General features: G+C 34.7%; 2 protein-coding genes across 2 annotated transcripts in view; one reads left to right on the forward strand and one right to left on the reverse strand.

Moving 5' to 3' along the window:
* Positions 1-21,167, forward strand: part of LOC123698792 — a 48,953-nt gene that overhangs the window by 17,430 nt on the left and 10,356 nt on the right. The gene's annotated exons all lie outside the window — the stretch shown is intronic.
* LOC123698777 lies at positions 2,947-18,210 on the reverse strand. The gene is made up of 6 exons (XM_045645566.1): positions 18,083-18,210; positions 16,834-16,988; positions 16,351-16,441; positions 13,934-14,080; positions 5,404-5,523; positions 2,947-3,182 (listed from the first exon to the last, which is right to left on the reverse strand). Exons 1-6 carry the CDS (start codon positions 18,137-18,139, stop codon positions 2,952-2,954), a joined length of 801 nt encoding a protein of 266 aa, XP_045501522.1. The 5' UTR covers positions 18,140-18,210; the 3' UTR covers positions 2,947-2,951.

Genomic DNA, 21,167 nt, shown 5'->3' on the forward strand with positions numbered 1-21,167 from the left:
GAAATTTAGCACACATATAGAGGGTAACTTGGATTAACACATAGGATAGTTTTTATCCCGGAAATCCCACGGGAACGGGAACTATGCGGGTTTTCCTTTTCAAACGCGGGCGAAGCCGCGGGCGGAAATCTAGTAGGTAATAAATTGTATTAGCTTTAATACAAATCGGTAACAACATAACAATTTCACGAGTAAGTGTGTTTTTAATTTTTTTTCACTATAATCCTTAATTTAAACAGGATTTTCATAATATCGCGGGCATTTCTCGAAAATGGTAAAAGTGAACTCAAAACTACGAGTAAGGCCTAATTTATACGAGGATAAGCAGACTCGACTCGATGAAAAGTTACTCGCAAAATTAAGAAAGCTCCACATTTCTTTTGTTATTTATATAAATTGATCGGAATTAGTCCCCAAGTCGCAAGGTCGTGAAAGGGTTCGAAGATTTACTAGGAAAGTTTTGCAAATCCTCCCATTTATAACTAGGGATATTTTTATATAAAAATCTATTGGATAAAAGTTGATCCGATGTTTTGTCGGTTGGCTGGGGAAAATCGTACCCAATTTGGCGCAATTATTTTATAATTTAAGGAATGATTGATATTAAAACGATTTGTTTTTAAGTTTGCATATTAAAGCTGTACTGCGTGCTAATGTAAACTTTTATAATACTTGAGCACCTGTGACTTTCTGTTTTTATTTGCGGCTAAAATATTCTAAATTTAGATAACACTCTTACAGACAGTATGAATTTGATAATATTATCAACATTTCTCATTTTAATACTATTCAATCAACGTGGTAAGGTCAGACCCGTAAAAACTGAATGCCTCTATAGACGGTCCGTTTGACGTATTTTCAATATCCGCACCGCATAAAATCGACCATTTTTATGTGCCCTTTTGATAACTTCATCAAGATGTTATTAGGGAATTTTTGTGAAAAATCGCTAGAGATATATTTTGCTTGCGATGTCTTTGTATGTTTTCATAACAGTGTTTAAAGAAAGAGGCAAGATTTATAGATGCACGATGATTTAGATGGAAAAGTATGAATTAGGTATAAAATCATTTTTAACATGTTTAAGATAACCATTTTTACTTAACGCATTATAATATATAAAATGATAATAATTATATATAAAATAATAATTATACAACAGTTTTTAATGAGTCTGTTTCCACTAAGAATGGCTAACTACTTCGATAGACAAGACTTACTTATAAGGCAAACCGTATTGATTTAGCTGTTACTGTAACTAAGAATGGCATAATCAAACACACATATCACCTCACACATATCTATGTCGTGATCAAAATACAACCAAAAATAATCTATATCATAATATAAAAAGAGGTTCAAAATAACTTCTCAAGGGTTTTTACCTTGGTTTTTCATCAGACAAATCACGCATGTCCGTCGAATGGTATAGTGATGTAACAAATGATGTAGGTCTATTATAAAAATGAATCGATATACGTTTTTATCGTAAACCTGTAACACATTGCTGGGCGGTAAATTATTATGATCTATTTGGCTGTGAGATGTGAGATTTGATAAGAAAGCGGTTTTCTATACTAGCCTTACGTTCGTGGCTTTGTTTGGTTCTTCCTTATGTTTTTGAAAGCGGGTCTACTATAAATGTTTTTCTATTAAAAATTAAAATGTCATCTTCAGGTCTACATGGAGAAAGTTTGAAATCCTTTCAAATGGACCCTTTTTTATATATCGCTCATTATACATAATTATAGTTCGTGTCGTCTTTATATTTTGCAGAGGGCATTAATAATTATTTTTCTAGTCAAGCCTAGAAGTCTGCATCTTACAACTTGCGGTTAATATAGTGTTCTTCTATTTTTTTGTTCTGGAATTAAAAATCATTAAAGCACAAAAAGTATCCTCGAACTTTATATTTCTAACATCGAAGAGATATCGTTTCTGGGAAGGTCGATTATAAAACCTAAGACTGTTCATATTTAAATAGATATTTTATTACTTCGCCGCATTACTGGCCCACCGGTTGTATTATTTGTAACAGCTGTGCGCATTATCGGCCGTAAATATACACTGCCAATAAAACATAACGTCCCCGTATTCATGCGCATGTCGGTACGCACTTGTTGATCTATGCGAGAGCTTCTATGCGCCGCTGTGTCCCTGGTACTGTGAGAAAATATAGAACACTTTGCAGGAGGAAAGAAAGAAAGAAAAGATTTCTTTTGACAAACAGACAATAAAGAAGACTTTGAAGAATAGATATTATATTTTTCTAAAACGATTTCAAATATTGTAACCACAATTGTAACATATTTAACGTAACTAAATAAATAAATACTACGTATTTTTTTTTAATTAAATTGATGACTAGAAAAAATCCACATTAGTAGAGTAGGGTGTATTAATTATTCTTAATATTATTATTTAGAGCACCAAGAAAAATTTCCTGTAAACAGAAGGAGAGGTTACTCATACTCCACATTATTACGTGGAGGTTTTTGTCTCGCCTATCTGTAAAATATTTCACATAACGCCCAGATTAAAACTCAGCAACCTTCTAACAAAGAAATAAAACTATTCTACTTATTTGGAAATCGACTTCAAAAGATTGGTCTGTGCAAACTGCAGTTGCAGTGACCAATCCATACCGTGATATCCAACAAAATGAGTAATTATATAACACACGCACAAATGGGATTCATACGTGGAAGCCCTACATCCAAGGGTGAATGAGTGACGTGAGTTGCGTCATGAAGATCGTTGTTAAAACACTACTTTCGATATTTAAAAATAGTTACTTGAATGAATGGTTGATTTATTTTAAGTAACTTCAAAAGTATAAATTAAGAAGGGGAAAATTTTATGCAAATGAATTTAATAAATACTTAATTAAACAAATAAATGCGGAGAAAGATAATAACTCTACATCATTAGTCAATAAAAAACATAGTATTCTACGGGTTTTTATTATTAACAATGCCAAGCCACGTAGCTGGACAGGTGTCCTTAAAAGCCGGACTAGAGTGAGCAAGGTGGATGTCCAATAATTCCGCCAGGGGGAGCAACCGTGCGGCGAGGGACTTGAGCAACTCAATCACCCGGGGCCCCACTTCTTGGGGCTTCGTGGATAACACGTCCAGGGCCTTGGAGTGTAACGCGAAGTTTACCGTGTTGCGGAGGTGGAACTGCAAGGCATTAATAAGTATAGTCCGGTAAAAATAGACATAAAATAAGAAAATTCACATAGAGATTAAGTTTTTATATAGAATTTGGGAACAAAATTAAAATAACTAGATTATGATGTCCAAAATTTAATAGTTTTATTGCAATATTGCATATGAGGACTGAGGAGTGACATTTTAGTAAAGTTTCCAGCGACATTGTTGATCAACTGTTGCTCAATGTTTAGCGAACACGAAGCACAATTTTATTTGTCTTTTAAATTTAAGCTACCGTATTCGTCAGGTGAAATGGCATGCAATTAAAATATTTTGTTCGTACATAAATTAATGCTATATAAACAAGTGATAACTGCGTTAAAAACAACCGACTTCAAACTTGCACTTGCAAAATTTACAAATACCTACAGACAAAAATGTTCATAAAATAAAAACTACTGGGCCTATCCGAATAAAATTTTTATGGGACCAATTCGACACCATCCCGCATCGAACAAAAAAAGAATCACGTAAATCGGTTCAGAAACCTCGGAGTTATCGGTGTACATACATAAAAAAAAAAAAAAAAATACCGGCCGAATTGATAACCTCCTCCTTTTTTTTGAAGTCGGTTAAAAATAAATTATCATTTGCATTACAAGTGGAAATGATAAATACATAACTTAGCAAACATCTCTTTCTCCGTGATTATAAATCAATATTTTAAAATTTTACTTGATACTAGCTTACCGCCCGCGGCTTCGCCCGCTTGCTCTAAAACGATTTGAGATTTAAACTATCCTATCTCTCTAGTTGGATCGAACTGCACATGGTGTGCGAATTTTATTATAATCGGTTAAGTGGTTTAGGCGTCCATTGAGGACAAACATTGTGACACGAGATTTATATATATTAAGATTTGTCGAATGGGTATTCTCAAATAGTATAGGAGCGCAGTAATACTACGCTATATCGCTGAGTCAAGAGCGTTTTCATAAAAATAAATTCTTTACTTATATTTTGCTTACACTACGCTAATTCTACATATAATATTTTTCCTTCTTTATATTGGCTTATTTGTTTTTGAAGAAAATATATCCAAGTATCTATTCAGATAAAAAATAGACCTTGAAAAAAAAGTAAACTTGAAATAAAAAGTATATAAATTTTAGGGCGGCCGTACACGGACCGCTCGAGCAGTTAACGGCTGAGCGACGTACACGGACGGCTCGAGCGGTCGGCGTCAACTGCTCGAGCCGTCGGTTGTTGACCGCTCGAGCCGTCGCTACCAACCGCTCTAGCGGTTGATTTTTTTGACTAGTCAAGTCATTGATTTTCAGGGGGGAAGGGAGCCGTCATCGGCTCTAGCGCAGTCAACGGCTCGAGCAGTCAGTGTATGCCTCACGACCGCTCGCGAGCCATCAACGGCACGGTGGAATTTCGTCATGCATTTGACGGCTTGAATCGGTCGCGACGGCTCGAGCCGTCACGTGTACGGCGGCGAATGAATGCCTATAGTTCACCGCGCGGTCGCGGCTTCAAGCGGTCGGTCTCAACTGCTTGAAGCGGTACGGCTGAGCTCCGTACACAGACGGCTCGAGCGGTCGGTCGTTGACGGCTCGAGCCGCCGCTACCAACCGCTCGACGTTGATTTCTTAATAGTCGCGTCATTGATGTTACATTTCTGAGTTGCTCATTAGAGTCATTAGTAATTTTGTTAGCCTCGACGTTTAAAGTTTTCAATTTGTTTATATTTAACGTTAAGTGATGTTTTGTAAAATAATGAAAAGATTGAGCAAGACAAATAATTTACTGAAATAAAAAAAATTCAGTACCTAATTATGATAATATGTATGTTAGAGCGTGGTTGTATTACGTAATTAAATACTGATATAATATTTCTTAGACATCTTTACTCGACCAAAGTCAAGACAAGAATGACTCGCAAGTGCAGACGACCGTCATTTATAGGACGATCAAAACAACTATTCGAGTGGCGTGACTCTGTGAGTCAGCGCAGGTGTTATTTTTGTTGTTTTGATCGTTATTTTGAATACGACATGAAATATTATTATAACTTGATAATTAAATGATTGTTAATACTTTTATTCAGTTGATTATTGTTTAAATAATTAATTAAGTTAATCAATTGATTTACTTTTAAAATATAATTCTATCGTTAAATTAAACGCGCTAACATGTATTTACCTAAAATTATTCCCTTGAAATATACTTAAAAAAACATTACCTGGATAAGAAGAGCAATTCCAAGATGGACAGGTTTTATTTCAATATCCTTCAGTTTTCGAATGAGGATCTTCGGAGTCAGATCATCTAGACTGCCTAGTTGAGCAAGAATACGCGGTGCCTGTAGAAAGTCAAATAGTTTGAGTTACCTAATAATAATTATAACGTTTAAGTAGTATATTTTCATTGTGAGACATTTCAACATAAATAAATAATAGCCTATCTTATGCACTTCACGCTATAGTCAGCTCAATAAAATATGGATTATTTTTGTTTTGAACCAAAAATAATACAAATGTCCTTTGCTTAGGTAGTTATGTCGGGGCAACCCGCAGTACATGCATGTGATATCGTATTTGTTAACGCAGCATAACTACGGCCACCCTGCATCGCCTTAATGCATTTTGTATTTCTTAGAACATAGATTGCAGCGTTGCATTTTTGTTTAACGATAAGTTTATAGTTTAAGTTTTCATTCTGGATGTAGAGAGCACATATTAAAGACGTTTAAATTAAATCTTGTCTTTTTAAAAAACGTCCTTCGGTCCGTCGAAATTTGAGTGGCGCAGCCGGTAGGATACTCGATAATATCCTGCTGCCGAGCTAACACTATAGCCGAAAGGATCTGCGATAGTGCGGTGCTTGTACGAGTATCCTCGAACCAAATAAATAACTCTCCCGCGACGCGTACGCGTAAAACTCAATCGCTGAAGTGAAACGCGTACTGTGACCTCAAGGACGAGCATCCAGGATCATAAGTGAAGGACATGGGAGCGAGCAGTCTGTGAGTAAACCTCTTCACTCCTGTTTTTCACATTCCCTGTTTTCACGAAATCCCCGACCCAAAATAGTCGGCCTAATCATTACGATTATTTGATTTTGTTCGTTACAATTATCGTGATAAGTCGTAATTTTTAGTGTCTAATTTTAAGTGTTAGTTATTAGTAAAAAATAGTGTTATCTTTATTATATTTAGAGTTTTAATCGCTAAAACTAACTAAAAGAACCAAAATGGAAGAGATTAAACTCATACCAAGAGAAATACTATGTATCATCCCCAAATTTGATGGAGATGAAAAACTGTTAAACCTATTTATCAATAAAAGCGAATACATTATAAGATCATTCCAAGATGCGAACAATAACGCACAAAACTTATATGTATATCATGCCATAACGAGTAGGCTTATCGGTAAGGCAGCTTCACTGCTTAGTGATTACCAAAATATAACTTCATGGACTGAATTAAAGGAAATACTTACCCAACATTTCGGAGACCCGCGATCGGAAGAATGTATCGCACTAGAATTAGAAGGGTTAAAAATAAAACAAGGTGAAAGTTACATACAGTTTTGCCACAGAATACAAAATGTTAAAAGCTCCCTATTTTCAAAAGTAAACCGCCTCACGGATGAAGGAGTTAAAGCCGCGAAGATGATCATATACAATAATACTGCGTTAAATGTTTTTCTGTACAACCTCCCGGAGGACATGATCCGGATTGTTAGATTAAGGGGTTGTACAAACTTAGAAAATGCACTTAGCGTAGTTACAGAAGAAGTAAATTTTATACAACAATATAACGCAAAGATTAGTAAGCCAAAACCTATAACTCAAAACACTTTCCAAAATCCATTAAAACCTAATTTCAGTACGATGCCTTTAAATCAAAACTTTAAATACGGCAGTCCTCAACAGCCAATTGGTTATAGACCGAATTTCGCTCAACAACCTCGACCAAATTTAATGCAACCACCTCGACCAAATTTTATTCAACAGTTAAGGCAAACACCACAAGCCCAAGGCTATAAATTTGGCACACAATCTAATAATAACCACCAATTGCGACCTTTTCAAAATTCCGGTTATAAATTTGGAATCCCAAATCAACAAACAGCCCAACCTCGTTTTAAATTTGGCATACAACATGCCCAGGCACCGAACCCCGGCTTAAATAGCGATGTATCAATGCGTACGGCACCTATGAGGCAAAACGTAACTCATAATCTGTACTACTGCGATGAGCCAAATTATGAAAATTACGATAACTCAACCTTAGATTATAACGAAGAAGCCGCGAACGAGTTATACGAATATACCGATCCGGAAGTAACTGAAAGTAATTTTAATGACAACAACGAAAATTTTCCGTTACCGGCCTCCGACGAGACGGTGAAATAATTAATTTAAATTATTGTGACAGCATCTTAAAATTACCACATATTATAGTTCCCGAAATAAAAGCAAAGTTTCTCATAGATACAGGAAGCAGCCGTTCTTTTATAAGTCCAGCCAAAGCGGAAGAATATTTTAGAGATCATAAACAGTATGAACAATTCACAGTTGTTAGTACCCATGCGCAAAGCACTCATGATGAAGTTATAGTAATTCCGTTATTAAAAACTTTTAGAAGCACACTTCCCCACAAATTTTATGTATACAATGTAGACAGTAGGTACGATGGATTAATCGGATCTGATTTACTTAAGAAACTAGATGCAAATATTAATATGAAACACCAAATTTTAGAAACATGTAACGCCAAAATACCGATTATATATAATCCTCCGTTAGAAATCACCTTAGAACCTCGATCAGAAACTAGAGTATCAATTCCAACTAACCTACAAAACGGTGACGCTATATTAGATTTTCAGACTTTTCGTGAAAGCGTTCGTATGCCAGCAGCGATAGTTAAATGTGAAAACTTTTTTGCACATACTGTTATTCAAAATTATTCCGATGAAAGTTTTAAAATTTCTATTACCGAGCCGTTTCAAGTTACGTTGCACGAAGATGAATGTATAGTTAACACGTGTGATGTAAACAACTGCGAAATAGACGATGCTTTAAAAGAGAATCTATCGAAATTACGGCTAGAACACACCAATAAAGAAGAACGCGAACTTATTAGTAAACTCTGTTATGAATATCGTGATATATTCTATTGCGACAAGATCCCTCTTTCATTTACTAACCAAGTGAAACATGATATACGCACGATCAATGAAAATCCGATTTATATTCGTCCGTATCGACACCCGTTTGCCCAAAATCAGGAAATTCAGAATCAAGTAGATAAATTATTAAATGATAACGTTATTCAGGAGTCTCACTCGCCTTGGAGTGCTCCGGTACACTTAGTGCCTAAGAAGATAGATGCATCAGGCGAACGTAAATTTAGGATGGTGATTGACTACCGTCGTTTAAATGAAATTACAATTGACGATAAATATCCCCTGCCAAATATTACAGATTTGTTCGATAAGTTAGGCAAATCTACGTATTTCAGTACCATTGACCTTGCATCTGGCTATCATCAGATAGAGGTAAATCCTTCTGATATACCTAAAACAGCATTCACCACGCAGTCCGGACATTACGAATTTAAACGCATGCCGTTTGGCCTCAAAACAGCACCGGCTACGTTTCAAAGGGCCATGGATAACGTGCTACGCGGCCTACAGGGTATTCACTGCTTAGTTTACCTCGATGACATAATTGTGTACTCGTCCAGCCTCCAAGAACATATTTCTAAATTGCGCAAAATATTTGATAGACTCAGAAATACGAACCTTAAAGTTACTTTAGATAAGTGTGAATTTTTACGCAAAGAAGTCTTATATTTAGGACACACCATAACTAAGGACGGCCTTAAGCCTAACAACGATAAAATTGAAGCAGTACTTAAATTCCCATTACCGCAAACCAGCACGGAAATTAAAAGTTTCCTCGGACTTGTCGGATATTATAGAAAGTTTATAAAAGATTTCGCGAAAATCACCCAACCAATGACGTCATGTCTGAAAAAGAAAAATAAGATTAATATTAACAATAGTGAATATATCAATGCATTTGAACGTTGTAAAGAATTACTTACCAATGCTCCGCTTTTACAGTTTCCCGATTTCGATAAACCTTTTATACTTACCACTGACGCTTCTAACTTTGCAATTGGTGCGGTACTATCACAAGGTTCAGTCGGTAGTGACAAACCAGTTGCATACGCTAGCAGAACATTAAATGAGGCAGAGACTCGATATAGTACTATCGAAAAAGAAATGTTAGCAATAGTCTGGGCTGTAAAGCACTTTAGGCCTTATTTGTACGGAAAAAGATTTACAATTTACACCGATCATCGACCTTTAGCTTGGATTAAATCAATAGATGAACCAAATAGTAAAATTACACGTTGGAAATTACGTTTATCCGAATTTGATTTTGATGTTTTATATAAAAACGGAAAGCAAAATAGCAACGCGGATGCCTTGTCTCGAATTAAGGTTAATGCATTGACTGAAAATGACGACGTGTCAATGAAAGTTAACGTAGACGAGAAGGAGCGAAACCTTCAAAAACACTTAACCGATGTAATAGACGAAATAGTAAAAGTTAGTAACGATCAGGCTGAAACATGTGACAGACCCCTGACGCCGATTACAATTTCGTCTGATTCGGACCGAACAATGCCAATCACTAAAAATAAACGCCCGAGGTCCCCATATTCGATTCCGTCGCCTGATAGTAGTACAATAACCGCGGAAAGCAGCACCTTGACCGCGTCTAGTAATAATAGCGAAAATACAGAGACGGTTCACTCAGCTCGCGATCTTGATACGGAAGGCATACTCATTCTAGATGAAGCTGTAGATACAAAACCTAATCAGATACTCGTTTATACCTGGAATAGAAATAAAACAACAGTAAAAGACTTATCAAGACCATTACAAAAGGTACTAGAGGTTCACTTACCTGAAGACAATCCCGATCTCGTAAAGCAATTTCTCTTAAGTTACATCAGACCAAAATTGAAATATTTCTTTTATTTCGAAAGCCCAATACATAGAAAAGAATTTTCAAAAATGGCTACCACACTTTTCAAAAAGGGTTCAGTAAAGTTGTATGAGTGTAAGAGGCGAGTTGTTTATGTAGATGATGAAACCGAACAGCGCGAAATTATTTTGAAATATCATATCGGTAAAACAAGTCATAGGGGTATTAAGGAAACACTAGCACACATAAAACGGGTATATTTCTGGAATAAAATGGATCAAACAATAGCGAGCGTTTTAAATGGATGTGATGTATGTAAGAAAATGAAGTATGACCGAAAACCATTAAAACCAGAGTTACAACTTTCCCAAACACAAACTAGACCTTTTCAGGAAATATTTATCGATTCATTTACAATAGACGGTAAAGCTTATCTTACGATTATAGACGCATTTAGTAAACTAGGTCAGGCCATAGAAATCCATAACCGATCTACAAACGAAGTTATCCGAGCTTTGATTAAATATTTTTCTTTATATGGTATTCCCAATAGAATTAGTTCAGATCCCGGCACTGAGTTTAATAATGTATTAATGAAAGAAATGCTTTCGTATTACAAAATCGATCTTCATATTGGCACTCCGCACAATCCGAATTCCATGGGTTTAATAGAAAGATTCCACTCTACAATAATAGAAATTTACAGGATAGCTAAATATGAACGTAAGATAACTGATGCTGCATCTGTCATGACATACGCGATTATGTCATATAATCATTCAATACATTCTACCACCGGTTTAACTCCCTTTGAAGTCGTTTTTGGACATACAGAGGCTAATAATGCTTTTTCTGTAGATTTTAACAAACAATTAACCCAACAATTTGTAAAAGATCACCACAAACGTACTAAATTTTTATACAAATACCTTACAGACAAAATTATTCATAAGAAGCAGGTTATTAAGGATAAGCATGGCGGTGAAAATGATTTTAACATAGACATAGGAGATTCGGTTTACATTAAAGGAGTTAACACGAGACGTGCTAAAGATAAGCCTAGGTATCAGAAAGCGATAGTCACGGGACCAACCCATAGAAATATTGTGCCAGTAACAACGCATCATCGTGAGACTAAAGTTCCCATTAAAGACATTAAGCGTCCTCCACAGGTTACTAATTTTGGCGATCCACGTGATCCAAAACCAGGGCCTTCAACTGCACCAGATTAAACGGAACCCCGGAATACTACCTCTCCGTGAAGGCTATGCAGTCGTCAGCAATGACACATGGAGAGTTATTAAGGTTTTAGATTTAAAGTTAATATATGACGATTTAGAATTTAATATAAATAGTTATCTATCATTTAGGAATCAGGTTCATAGTTGTATTGATATACAAGCGTTAGGTTCCGATTTTATTACAACAGAATTACAAACAGATTATCATATGAATTATACTATTGATAAATTTGAACAATTAATTCCGTCTTCTAGATCTAAACGTGGTTTATTAAATCCACTTGGTTCAGTTATAAAAATTATCACCGGTAACCTCGACAACGAAGATGCTATACAATTTGAAAACACTATTGAAAAATTAAAGACTAAACAAGACTCTATAATACATAAGATGACGATCGTTACTGAGATGGTGGGTTCGTTATTAAATGTAGCTGAAATATCTAATAACAATTTCATTGCAATCCAGAATAAGCTAAATGTAATTGATTCGCTTTTAAATGACACAAATTTACATCAAAGGACTAATGAAATTATACATACATATTCTGCATTCTTACATAATTTTATGTCTCTTTACGTTAGATTAAGTGAAATAGAAACTGCTGTAGCTTTTAGTAAAATTAAACTTTTACACCAATCCGTTGTAGATACTAAGGAATTATTACTTTTATTAAAAAACATTGAAACTAGCTCTAAGTTGCCATTTCCAGTAAATTTAGATAATGTTCTTAAAATTGAACAATTAATAGAAGTACAAACTTATGTAAAACAAAGTCAAATAAAATTCGTAATGACTATTCCATTAATTACTGACGACATTTATTCATATTTTAAAATAATACCTTTACCTATATTTAACGAAGAAAAAGGTCAGACTTCCCTTATCCTACCCAAATACCCATATGTCCTTGTGAAGGGGTTGAAAACCATGCCACTTTCACAACCATGCAAAGAAATAGATGAAGACCGGTTCCTATGCCCGGAAATACTGACATCAACATTATATAAAGACGATTGTTTAGCTGATCTTTTGCGGCTATCTACAAATGTTTCCAGTTGTCAGCCGATTCCCATTTCCATAGATGACGTGAAAATCGACAATGTTCTGCCAAATAGATGGATACTATACGTAAATGTGGAAACAGTACTTACCAAGGTCTGTGAAAACGAGGTAACCCAAGAATTCCTTCATGGTACCTATTTATTGACGTTAGACGAGACTGGCTGTTACGTGAAAATCGGAGATATAACACTAAAGAAATATGAAGTAAATGGAATTGATATTATATACCCAAGTTTACCAAAAATTATATTACCAAATTTGATGAACTTCCCGACCGACAGGAAGCCTGTTAACCTGAAGGGTGCAAATTTAACTGACATAAATATGCTTAGGCATTTAATTGAAAATAGTGAAAATAGTGAAAACCAGTTTAGTAGTACAGTGAATAGTGCCGTCGGAGTGATTAACATTATAACTTTTGTATTAATCGTAATTATAATTGTAATTGTGGTAGTAATTAAGTCTAAATTAAGAAAAATATGTATTCAAGAAAATCCTTCAGATTCTCTTGAAACTGAGGATGGAGGAGTTATGTCGGGGCAACCCGCAGTACATGCATGTGATATCGTATTTGTTAACGCAGCATAACTACGGCCACCCTGCATCGCCTTAATGCATTTTGTATTTCTTAGAACATAGATTGCAGCGTTGCATTTTTGTTTAACGATAAGTTTATAGTTTAAGTTTTCATTCTGGATGTAGAGAGCACATATTAAAGACGTTTAAATTAAATCTTGTCTTTTTAAAAAAACGTCCTTCGGTCCGTCGAAATTTGAGTAGGTCTTATCTATTTTTAAAGCAGTTTAAGCAATAAATAAAGCCGCCCATCAAGTAACATAAATTAAAAATACACAAAGACTGCAGACACAGACTTTTTAATAATTTTAATGTTTGGTTTGTCTTAAACGTCGTCTTATTTTCAAGGCTTTCAATTATCAAGGCTTGGATAGGTTTCCAACGTAGTGCAAATTCGAGTCATTGAACAAGATTTGATAGACGTGTGTACAAACAGATTATTGTGTTAACTACATGAATCTCTATGTTGTCGTGTGGGGATGTGATAGTGCAACTGAATTCAAGCTAGGTTCTAATATATTCTGTCTGCAAATAAATTAAGACCAAGGGTTTGTTTATAACTTACTGATGCATAGTATTACGTGAAATAAAATATAAATTAAAAAAATCTGTCTGTCTGTTTTTCTGGATAATATCGGTGAATTGTCTTCGAACAGATATTTTGTCCTAATTCCTACAGGGAATTACTTCTGCGTAAGTTAAACAAGCCGATTTTCAAAATTGTATTACTATAGGTAGATCTTTTAAAACATAGGCTCCAATTCGCACATCAGATGATCAGATCGAACGTACTATGTTTGTGATTATGTTAGTTTGTCTTTTCCCATTAAGTTCAGCAGATTGTATATATCTTTAAATATAATTATGATACTCACAGTAAACATAACGTCATAGAGCCTGGCGCAAACATGGAACACTTGCACGTCTGCCATCTGGTCGTGCATGTCTTTGCTCTCCACTGACATGTAGTAGCGGTGGGCGGTGTCGATTCGGCTGCTGGTGCTTGAGTTACGGGGTAAATCCTGGGTATAGAGTTATATTATTGTTCGACGTAACTTTTGATTGGATGAATACCTGTCAATATAGTTGTCACCATGTTGTTGTAGCAGCCACCTCTCTGGATGATGTCGGAAAGTTGTATATATGCTCTGTAGCGAAAACATTTCGATTGCGCGATTCAGAGCGAGGTGTCGCTACATTGTCACTATTTCCTGTCCGAACATGCTTAGCTGTCGAATACTATAAAATACCGCTTTCCTTTGAATCGTGGCGCATTCGTACGAATCGTGCCTAGGGGCTCTCAGACGTTGTTTATACGATGTTTGACCCAACTACCCTCACTCTGGTAATAGTCGTTGACTTGCTGTGATTTGTTATCAACTGTCTACATCAATAAGGCAGTTGTGTAGAATCGCAGTACATTTTTATTTTTATAAACTAACTAGCTTTCCACCCGCGGCATCGCCCGCGCTGTCAAAGAAAAACTCGCATAGTTCCCGTTCCCGTGGGATTTCCGGGATAAAACCTATCCTATGTCCTTTCTCGGCTATCAAAATATCTCTATACAAAATTTCATGCAAATTGGTTCAGTAGTTAAGGCGTGATTGAGTAACAGACAGACAGACAGACAGAGTTACTTTCGCATTTATAATATTAGTATGGATAACGAACCCAGCGTCCCGTGTAATTTCTAAAATTATATTAATTTATTTAAAAGGAGCACCCTACAGCTCACAGTTTTGTCTAATTATACACAGTTTAACATTAATTAAAACATATGTTGCGATAAAATTTCAACCATATTGTATACACATAGATATAGCCTGTGATTATAAGATATTAAGGATCTTATTGAGCGGTGTCTCAATCGACAATTACGTTCATTAACCCTAAAAAGTTTAATTACCATTAATATAGGTAGTCAATTAATAATAATTATTTTTTTTGAAAAAACTTAACCGAATATAAATTTATAATGAATAGAAAAAATTCGATCACGAGGCGGGACTCGAACCCGCATCCTTTCGCGCCAAACCGGGGCGGTGCTTGACCAATTTAGCCACTCGTGACCCGCCAGAGCGATCGAATTTATTCTATTCTTTCAGTTTTATTTGTCTAAGGAAAAACTAAACCGCCTCTAAATAGTCAGAATTAGAAAAAATCTTATGGGACCAAGAAGTTGGGGAATGGGATAAAGAATCGTCCAAATCAGTTGAAACATTCGAACTCGAAACAAAAGGAAATTGGAATTAATTTATTGCAAGAAATTAGTCAATGGCGTAAACTTATTATTTACGTGAGAAGGAAACGCTGGATTCATTTCAGGATTTTGAATTTAAAATCATTAAATTATTAGGGCATTACTTGACATGCTACTTTGATAGTATTGCAGATTGGAATATTATAAATTATTTCAATTACTTATTCCTTGCTTTACTGGGGTTAACTAACGACTTTTAATCATCCTTTACGGCGAAGTCATGACCTCAATGGCAATGTTATTAAATCACTAGCTTCCGCCCACGACTTTGTACGTGCATCCCCGTTTTTCCCCGTTCCCGCAAGAATTTCGGGAAATCCTTTCTTAGCGGATGCCTACGTCCTAACATCTACCTGCATGCCAAATTTCAGCCTGATACGTCCAGTGGTTTGGGCTGTGCGTTGATAGATCACTATATCAGTCACCTTTGAGTTTTATATATATAGATGCTGAAGGTAAAATTTTTGTTCATGTAAACTCAAATCAAGCGAATCCTTATCAGCAAATGAAAATAAACACATTTTGAATCAAAGGAATTCTGCTATCTTAAAAATTCAAAACTACTGTTCTATTTTAAACATACTTTTATTCTTCCAAAACATCTTTTAACCCCCTTACAGTATTTCACCTTACACGATTTTCAGCTAGGGCCGGCAGCTACTACTTAATTACGTGTGGGAAACAGTGCCAGCCCTGACTTATTAGCGGTTGAACTAAGTGTGAGATAGTCTATTATCTTCACAGACCTAGGTGTCTAGACTTTGTAGACAAAATTATATCATTTGTACTGGTTAACATTTAGTAGTATTTGTTATTAGCGAAATGGTGAACTTTCTGCTTTTTTGGCATAGACATTTTCCTTTTTTTTTGGAATTTAGACACATATAACAATGAAAGAGTAAAATAAAGATGATTTCAAATTAGTGTATGTTTATGATATGTTATAGCATATCACACAAGCTTAATCTCACGGCTTATATTGTATAGATGGTTGTACACATTATAATTGAAAGGATCAAAATTAATTGCTACCTTAGCAATATCGATGAGTTTCATGACGAGAGACGAGTAAATCCGACGGCTTATTGCGTCCGTCCTCCGGGAACGGTAGTTGTCCACTTCCCTATTAAAAATTAAAACATCAAAATCTGTTTAGCCTGGCCATACATAAAATATACAATGTAAAGAACATTTATGAAAAGACAAACAAGAGAAACGCGATAACATTTTTGTGAATAATAAAAATAAGCATATTCTGTACTGCAGTTACACGTGATCATGTAGTATTCAGGTTTTCAGTTAACCTTTTTTTTTCATCTACTTGGTTACCTACATATTTTGGTTATCTAAGATATTTAAGTGTTATAAATGGTGCTGGTTAGGTTAACAAAAATTCTGGCAGATTAGAAAAACTTGACCAAACACCCATTTGTCATGAAACAAAAAAAATTCAATGTAACAAACGTGAAATGAATCTGCCCCATATCCTGCAAGATGCCAAAGAATTTCACACACCTTTTAACAATATACTTAATAAGTAACGACATGGTCCTGTTCAGGTAGACCTGGTTCTCCTTCTTCAGGTCGAAAAGCAGTTCCTGATCGAAGCTTGTGTCCTGTAGCGCCTCTACTATAATTTTGGCTAATCTACGGTTCTCTTGGAAATCATTCTGTAAAAAGGAAACTTTAACTTAAAAAGGTTTTCGATTAGGGTCTAAGGAATTATTGATTGAGTAAGATATTTTTTCCTTCCAAGTGTTACGACATAAAGATACAACATAACGATTAATTATTTGTGAATAAGTTAAAAAAATCGCGTGTCTGAATATAACAGAGCCACATAGAGCCTTTACTTTAGTAAAACTTTACCTAGAATCAGACGTAATTTTCAATCAAAATCGGATCAATCCTTTACGGGGAGTACCTTCATATACCTTTAAACAGATAAAAAAAGGATCACGTATATGCACGTAACATGTGACATTGTCTACAAAAAAGATAAACACGACACGTCAAAAAGGGACGTCATATTTTCTTGGCGGGAAAACGGTTGACGTTTCACACTTATAAAAACGCGTCTCAAAGGAGGAGGACTGTTGCTATTTTCTTTATAGTCAGAGAGATGACAAATACGTAGACAAAATAAATGTAGTTTAAGAGCTGATGAACTAAATATTTAATTAATTTTAGTAAAAAAAATTGCCAGTAAAACAATTGATTTGTCACATCGATAAAAATTAAAATCACGATGAGAAGTTATCAATCCTATCGTTCCATAAGATAAAGTGTAATTAAAATACAATTCGATCAATAATATGTCGTCCATCTGAAAATGAAGGATCATCTTAAAGTTTAATTTGCCTAAAATATGACTATAAACTACTGTTAAGCACGCGCGATTTTAGTAAGTAGCGTATTTCTACATTTCACCTATGTATCTATTTGCAAACATAAATAAATTATTTAATAGACAAAAACATAGAGACAGCTTGAATTTACAACATAAAGAGCTACAACACAAGTTTTAATTCCACGCTTATCACTAAAGCTTATATAAGAACTAGCTTTCCACCCGCGGCTTCGCCCGCTTTGCCTAAAACCTAATAAATTAAATACTAAAATTTTCGTCGAGAATCATTATATCTATTTAAAAAAAACCGCTTCAAAATCCGTTGCGTAATTTTAAAGATTTAAGCATGCAAAGGGACATAGAGACAGAGAAAGCGACTTTGTTTTATACTATGTAGTGATAATATTAATTAACCTCCTGTGTCTTCCCAAAAGCGAGCAAAGCCAGAACTATAAAACAAATTGGGGCCATTCCCACTGCAATTCACTTTACAAGCATAAACACATTTTATTCTACACTACCAACACACGGCATGTATAATGTTCTCGAAATGGTATCTACTGCAGTATGAAAAATGTACACGGGTGGCGCGGTTTCATTTGTACAGTTTTAGCGTTTGGATGTATGGATTAAAAATTTATGTCGTGTGCAGAGAAACTTTAATAATACATATTTCTCAAAAAATTCTTAGTAGTTCTATAAATGATAGAACTTATTTAAATTATGTGTGTCCAATGATTTGTACAAAATACTTAAGTACATTAACAAAATAATATTTATTACCTGATCATTATGAATTATCATCTATTAAAACTACAACTAAATGGAAGATTATCACATTTTATAAATGTATCGAAATACCATGGGCAGAAACACGTAAAACTTTAAACAAACTTCTTCTAGAAGCACTTTTGAATCGTCATATTATACAAAGAAGAAGATAGTATGGCACATGAAATGTTAATATGAGAATTATTTTAAGAAGGCAATGTAGTCAAATAAATAAGTAGGTAATTCCTAAATAATATAGATTGATTAGATGACTTTGAATTCTAAGCTTTTTTTTTCATAATATGTAGTATAATCATTTATTAATATGTCTCATAATATTGATGATACTTCACTCAATATAAGCGTTATAAATAGCACTATTTCTAAAAGAATTAGCATAGAATAATAATCATAACATTCATACAATATTTATACGCGTGTCGCCTCAAACTTAACAAATGAACACGCGCCCGCTACAAAATTGTAAGATGTAAAACAAAAATTGAGCGATGCAATAAAATCAAATTGTTTTTGTGTCGACATAACGCTGTTTTGGTTTAGTTAATGTTGAATTTTCAGCGGAATTCGTTGCCTTATTGCCAGTTATGGTTCGAGTTTATTCCGTCTATTTTTCGGCTGCGAAAATTCTGTAGGCATAAATTTACGCGAATTATTATATTATGTACAAACAGTTTGGCGAATGTGAAATTAAGATGACAATATGTTTATTAGTGTACTAGCTTACCGCCCGCGGCTTCGCCCGCTTTGTCTAAAACCTAATAAATTATATACTAAAACCTTCCTCTTGAATCACTCTATCTATTAAAAAAACCGCATCAAAATCCGTTGCGTAGTTTCAAAGATATATGCATACAAAGGGACATAGGGACAGAGAAAGCGACTTTGTTTCTACTATGTATTGATTATGATTATGAAGAAAATATGATTCTGTAATTGATAATTTTCATAAATTAATATTTGGTAGCATATAATAATATATGTATGTATTTCTGAACTATATACTAGTTTTTTAATATTTTTATATCATTTGTTAAAACTTATAACACAATTTCATACGATGCAGATGGCGAGGGAAGTTGCAAATCGTATGTGACCATTGGAATGGAACCTAGGTCCTGTATTTAACTCCTTAGCAATAGTTACGTACTATTTCATTAGACACGTCTGCAGTAGTTAATTAATTATGCAAAAAAACAAAAATTTTCTTAGGAACTTACTGAGTTAAAACAGTTGAAATAAATTACACGCGTAATCGTATAGTATATTATGTTATTTTAAAAACCCTCATTATAACTGGTAATATAATTTATGAGCTTTGTAAAGTTTTTGAACGTAAATAAATTGTTCTTTTTGTATATACAAGGAGGATTAAACCGAATGCAGCCACATTTGTCGCAACGAGTGTTTAAAATGAAAAATCTTTATTCCACGTATGTAGCATTTTCTCTTTGAGGCCATCCTTTAGCAAAATCAGATTTGCCGAACCCCTAGAGATTTTCCGTGAATGCAGTCTTGGAAGACACATCGCTCGAGTCTCCCAGAATTTTCCATTAATTTCGTGCTTTGATCAAATAAATAAAACGTCCGGACGTAATCCTAGGTCCGCTTCTAGCGATGTTACGGATTTATTTACGATTTCCGTGCGCAATGACAAATGAAATTCGTACATAAAATACCGTGATCGTCCCGGATCCGTGCCGATTGCAATAAATCGCCGGTTGTAAAAGTTAGATTGCGACACTGCAATATGCTTACCTGCGCTGAGGTTATGCTATCCTGGTAGCGTCTTATTGATTTCAACGTGACATTCCCACGGAAGCTTTTTTCTTTTTTTGATCGGCCGCGGAGCTCTGGTGTTTACCGCCTTTTGAATGAAATAGCCTTGTGTACAACAACGTGAATTATTTACTTGTTACTTGCTTTCGTTAGATGACTTTAACTTTAATAAAAGTAGAGCAACAACTTTTCTGTAAAATTAGTAACCAATATTTAGTTTAATCAACTTTATTTAATTAAACAATAGCCTTTAATTTGAATATTGCGAGATGCCTATATTCCTGTATAAGATTAACCTCTTACATGTAAAATGTAAAAAGGTATTTCTATATACTTTAGCGCGATACGTAAGTCGTTATCCGAAATATCGGCGCGAAAACGAATTCAATTTCCGCCATTTCCCGCGCTCTTGACGGCGGCACCGCGGCAGCTGAAATAAAAAGGAGTATTGGAGTATTGCTATTTTATACTAAAAGGGATTATAAAATAACATCTTTATATCAATCAACGTGCAATAAATTCATCTATTATCGTTTGTTATCAACTAATTTATAAATAAAAGTACTAACTATAAAGTCGCATTAAAAAACATGACAAAGATAGACACAAGACCTTATTAAAATTACAATTTTTTCTCTCGTAGAAAAAGCTCTCGGAGTTAAGATTCATACACTAAAATACTAGGATATCATATTCTTGCAGTATTCGCTGGACAATATTTAGTTCACATGTCGAACTAAAACAATTGCTTGCATTCAGGTCACCAAGTGGATGCAAATAGAACTTATGGATATGCATTTACAATTAATGCTTTCCTGGTACATATTGTATTACGACGAAACAAAAGACGTTTCAGAACAATGTAGTTATTATAAACTGAGCTTTGAAACTCATTTATTTTTAAACTTTCCATTATCTTCAATAGTCATTG

Source organism: Colias croceus, chromosome 2 (genome assembly GCF_905220415.1).
Source record: "Colias croceus chromosome 2, ilColCroc2.1".
Taxonomy (NCBI): domain Eukaryota; kingdom Metazoa; phylum Arthropoda; class Insecta; order Lepidoptera; family Pieridae; genus Colias; species Colias croceus.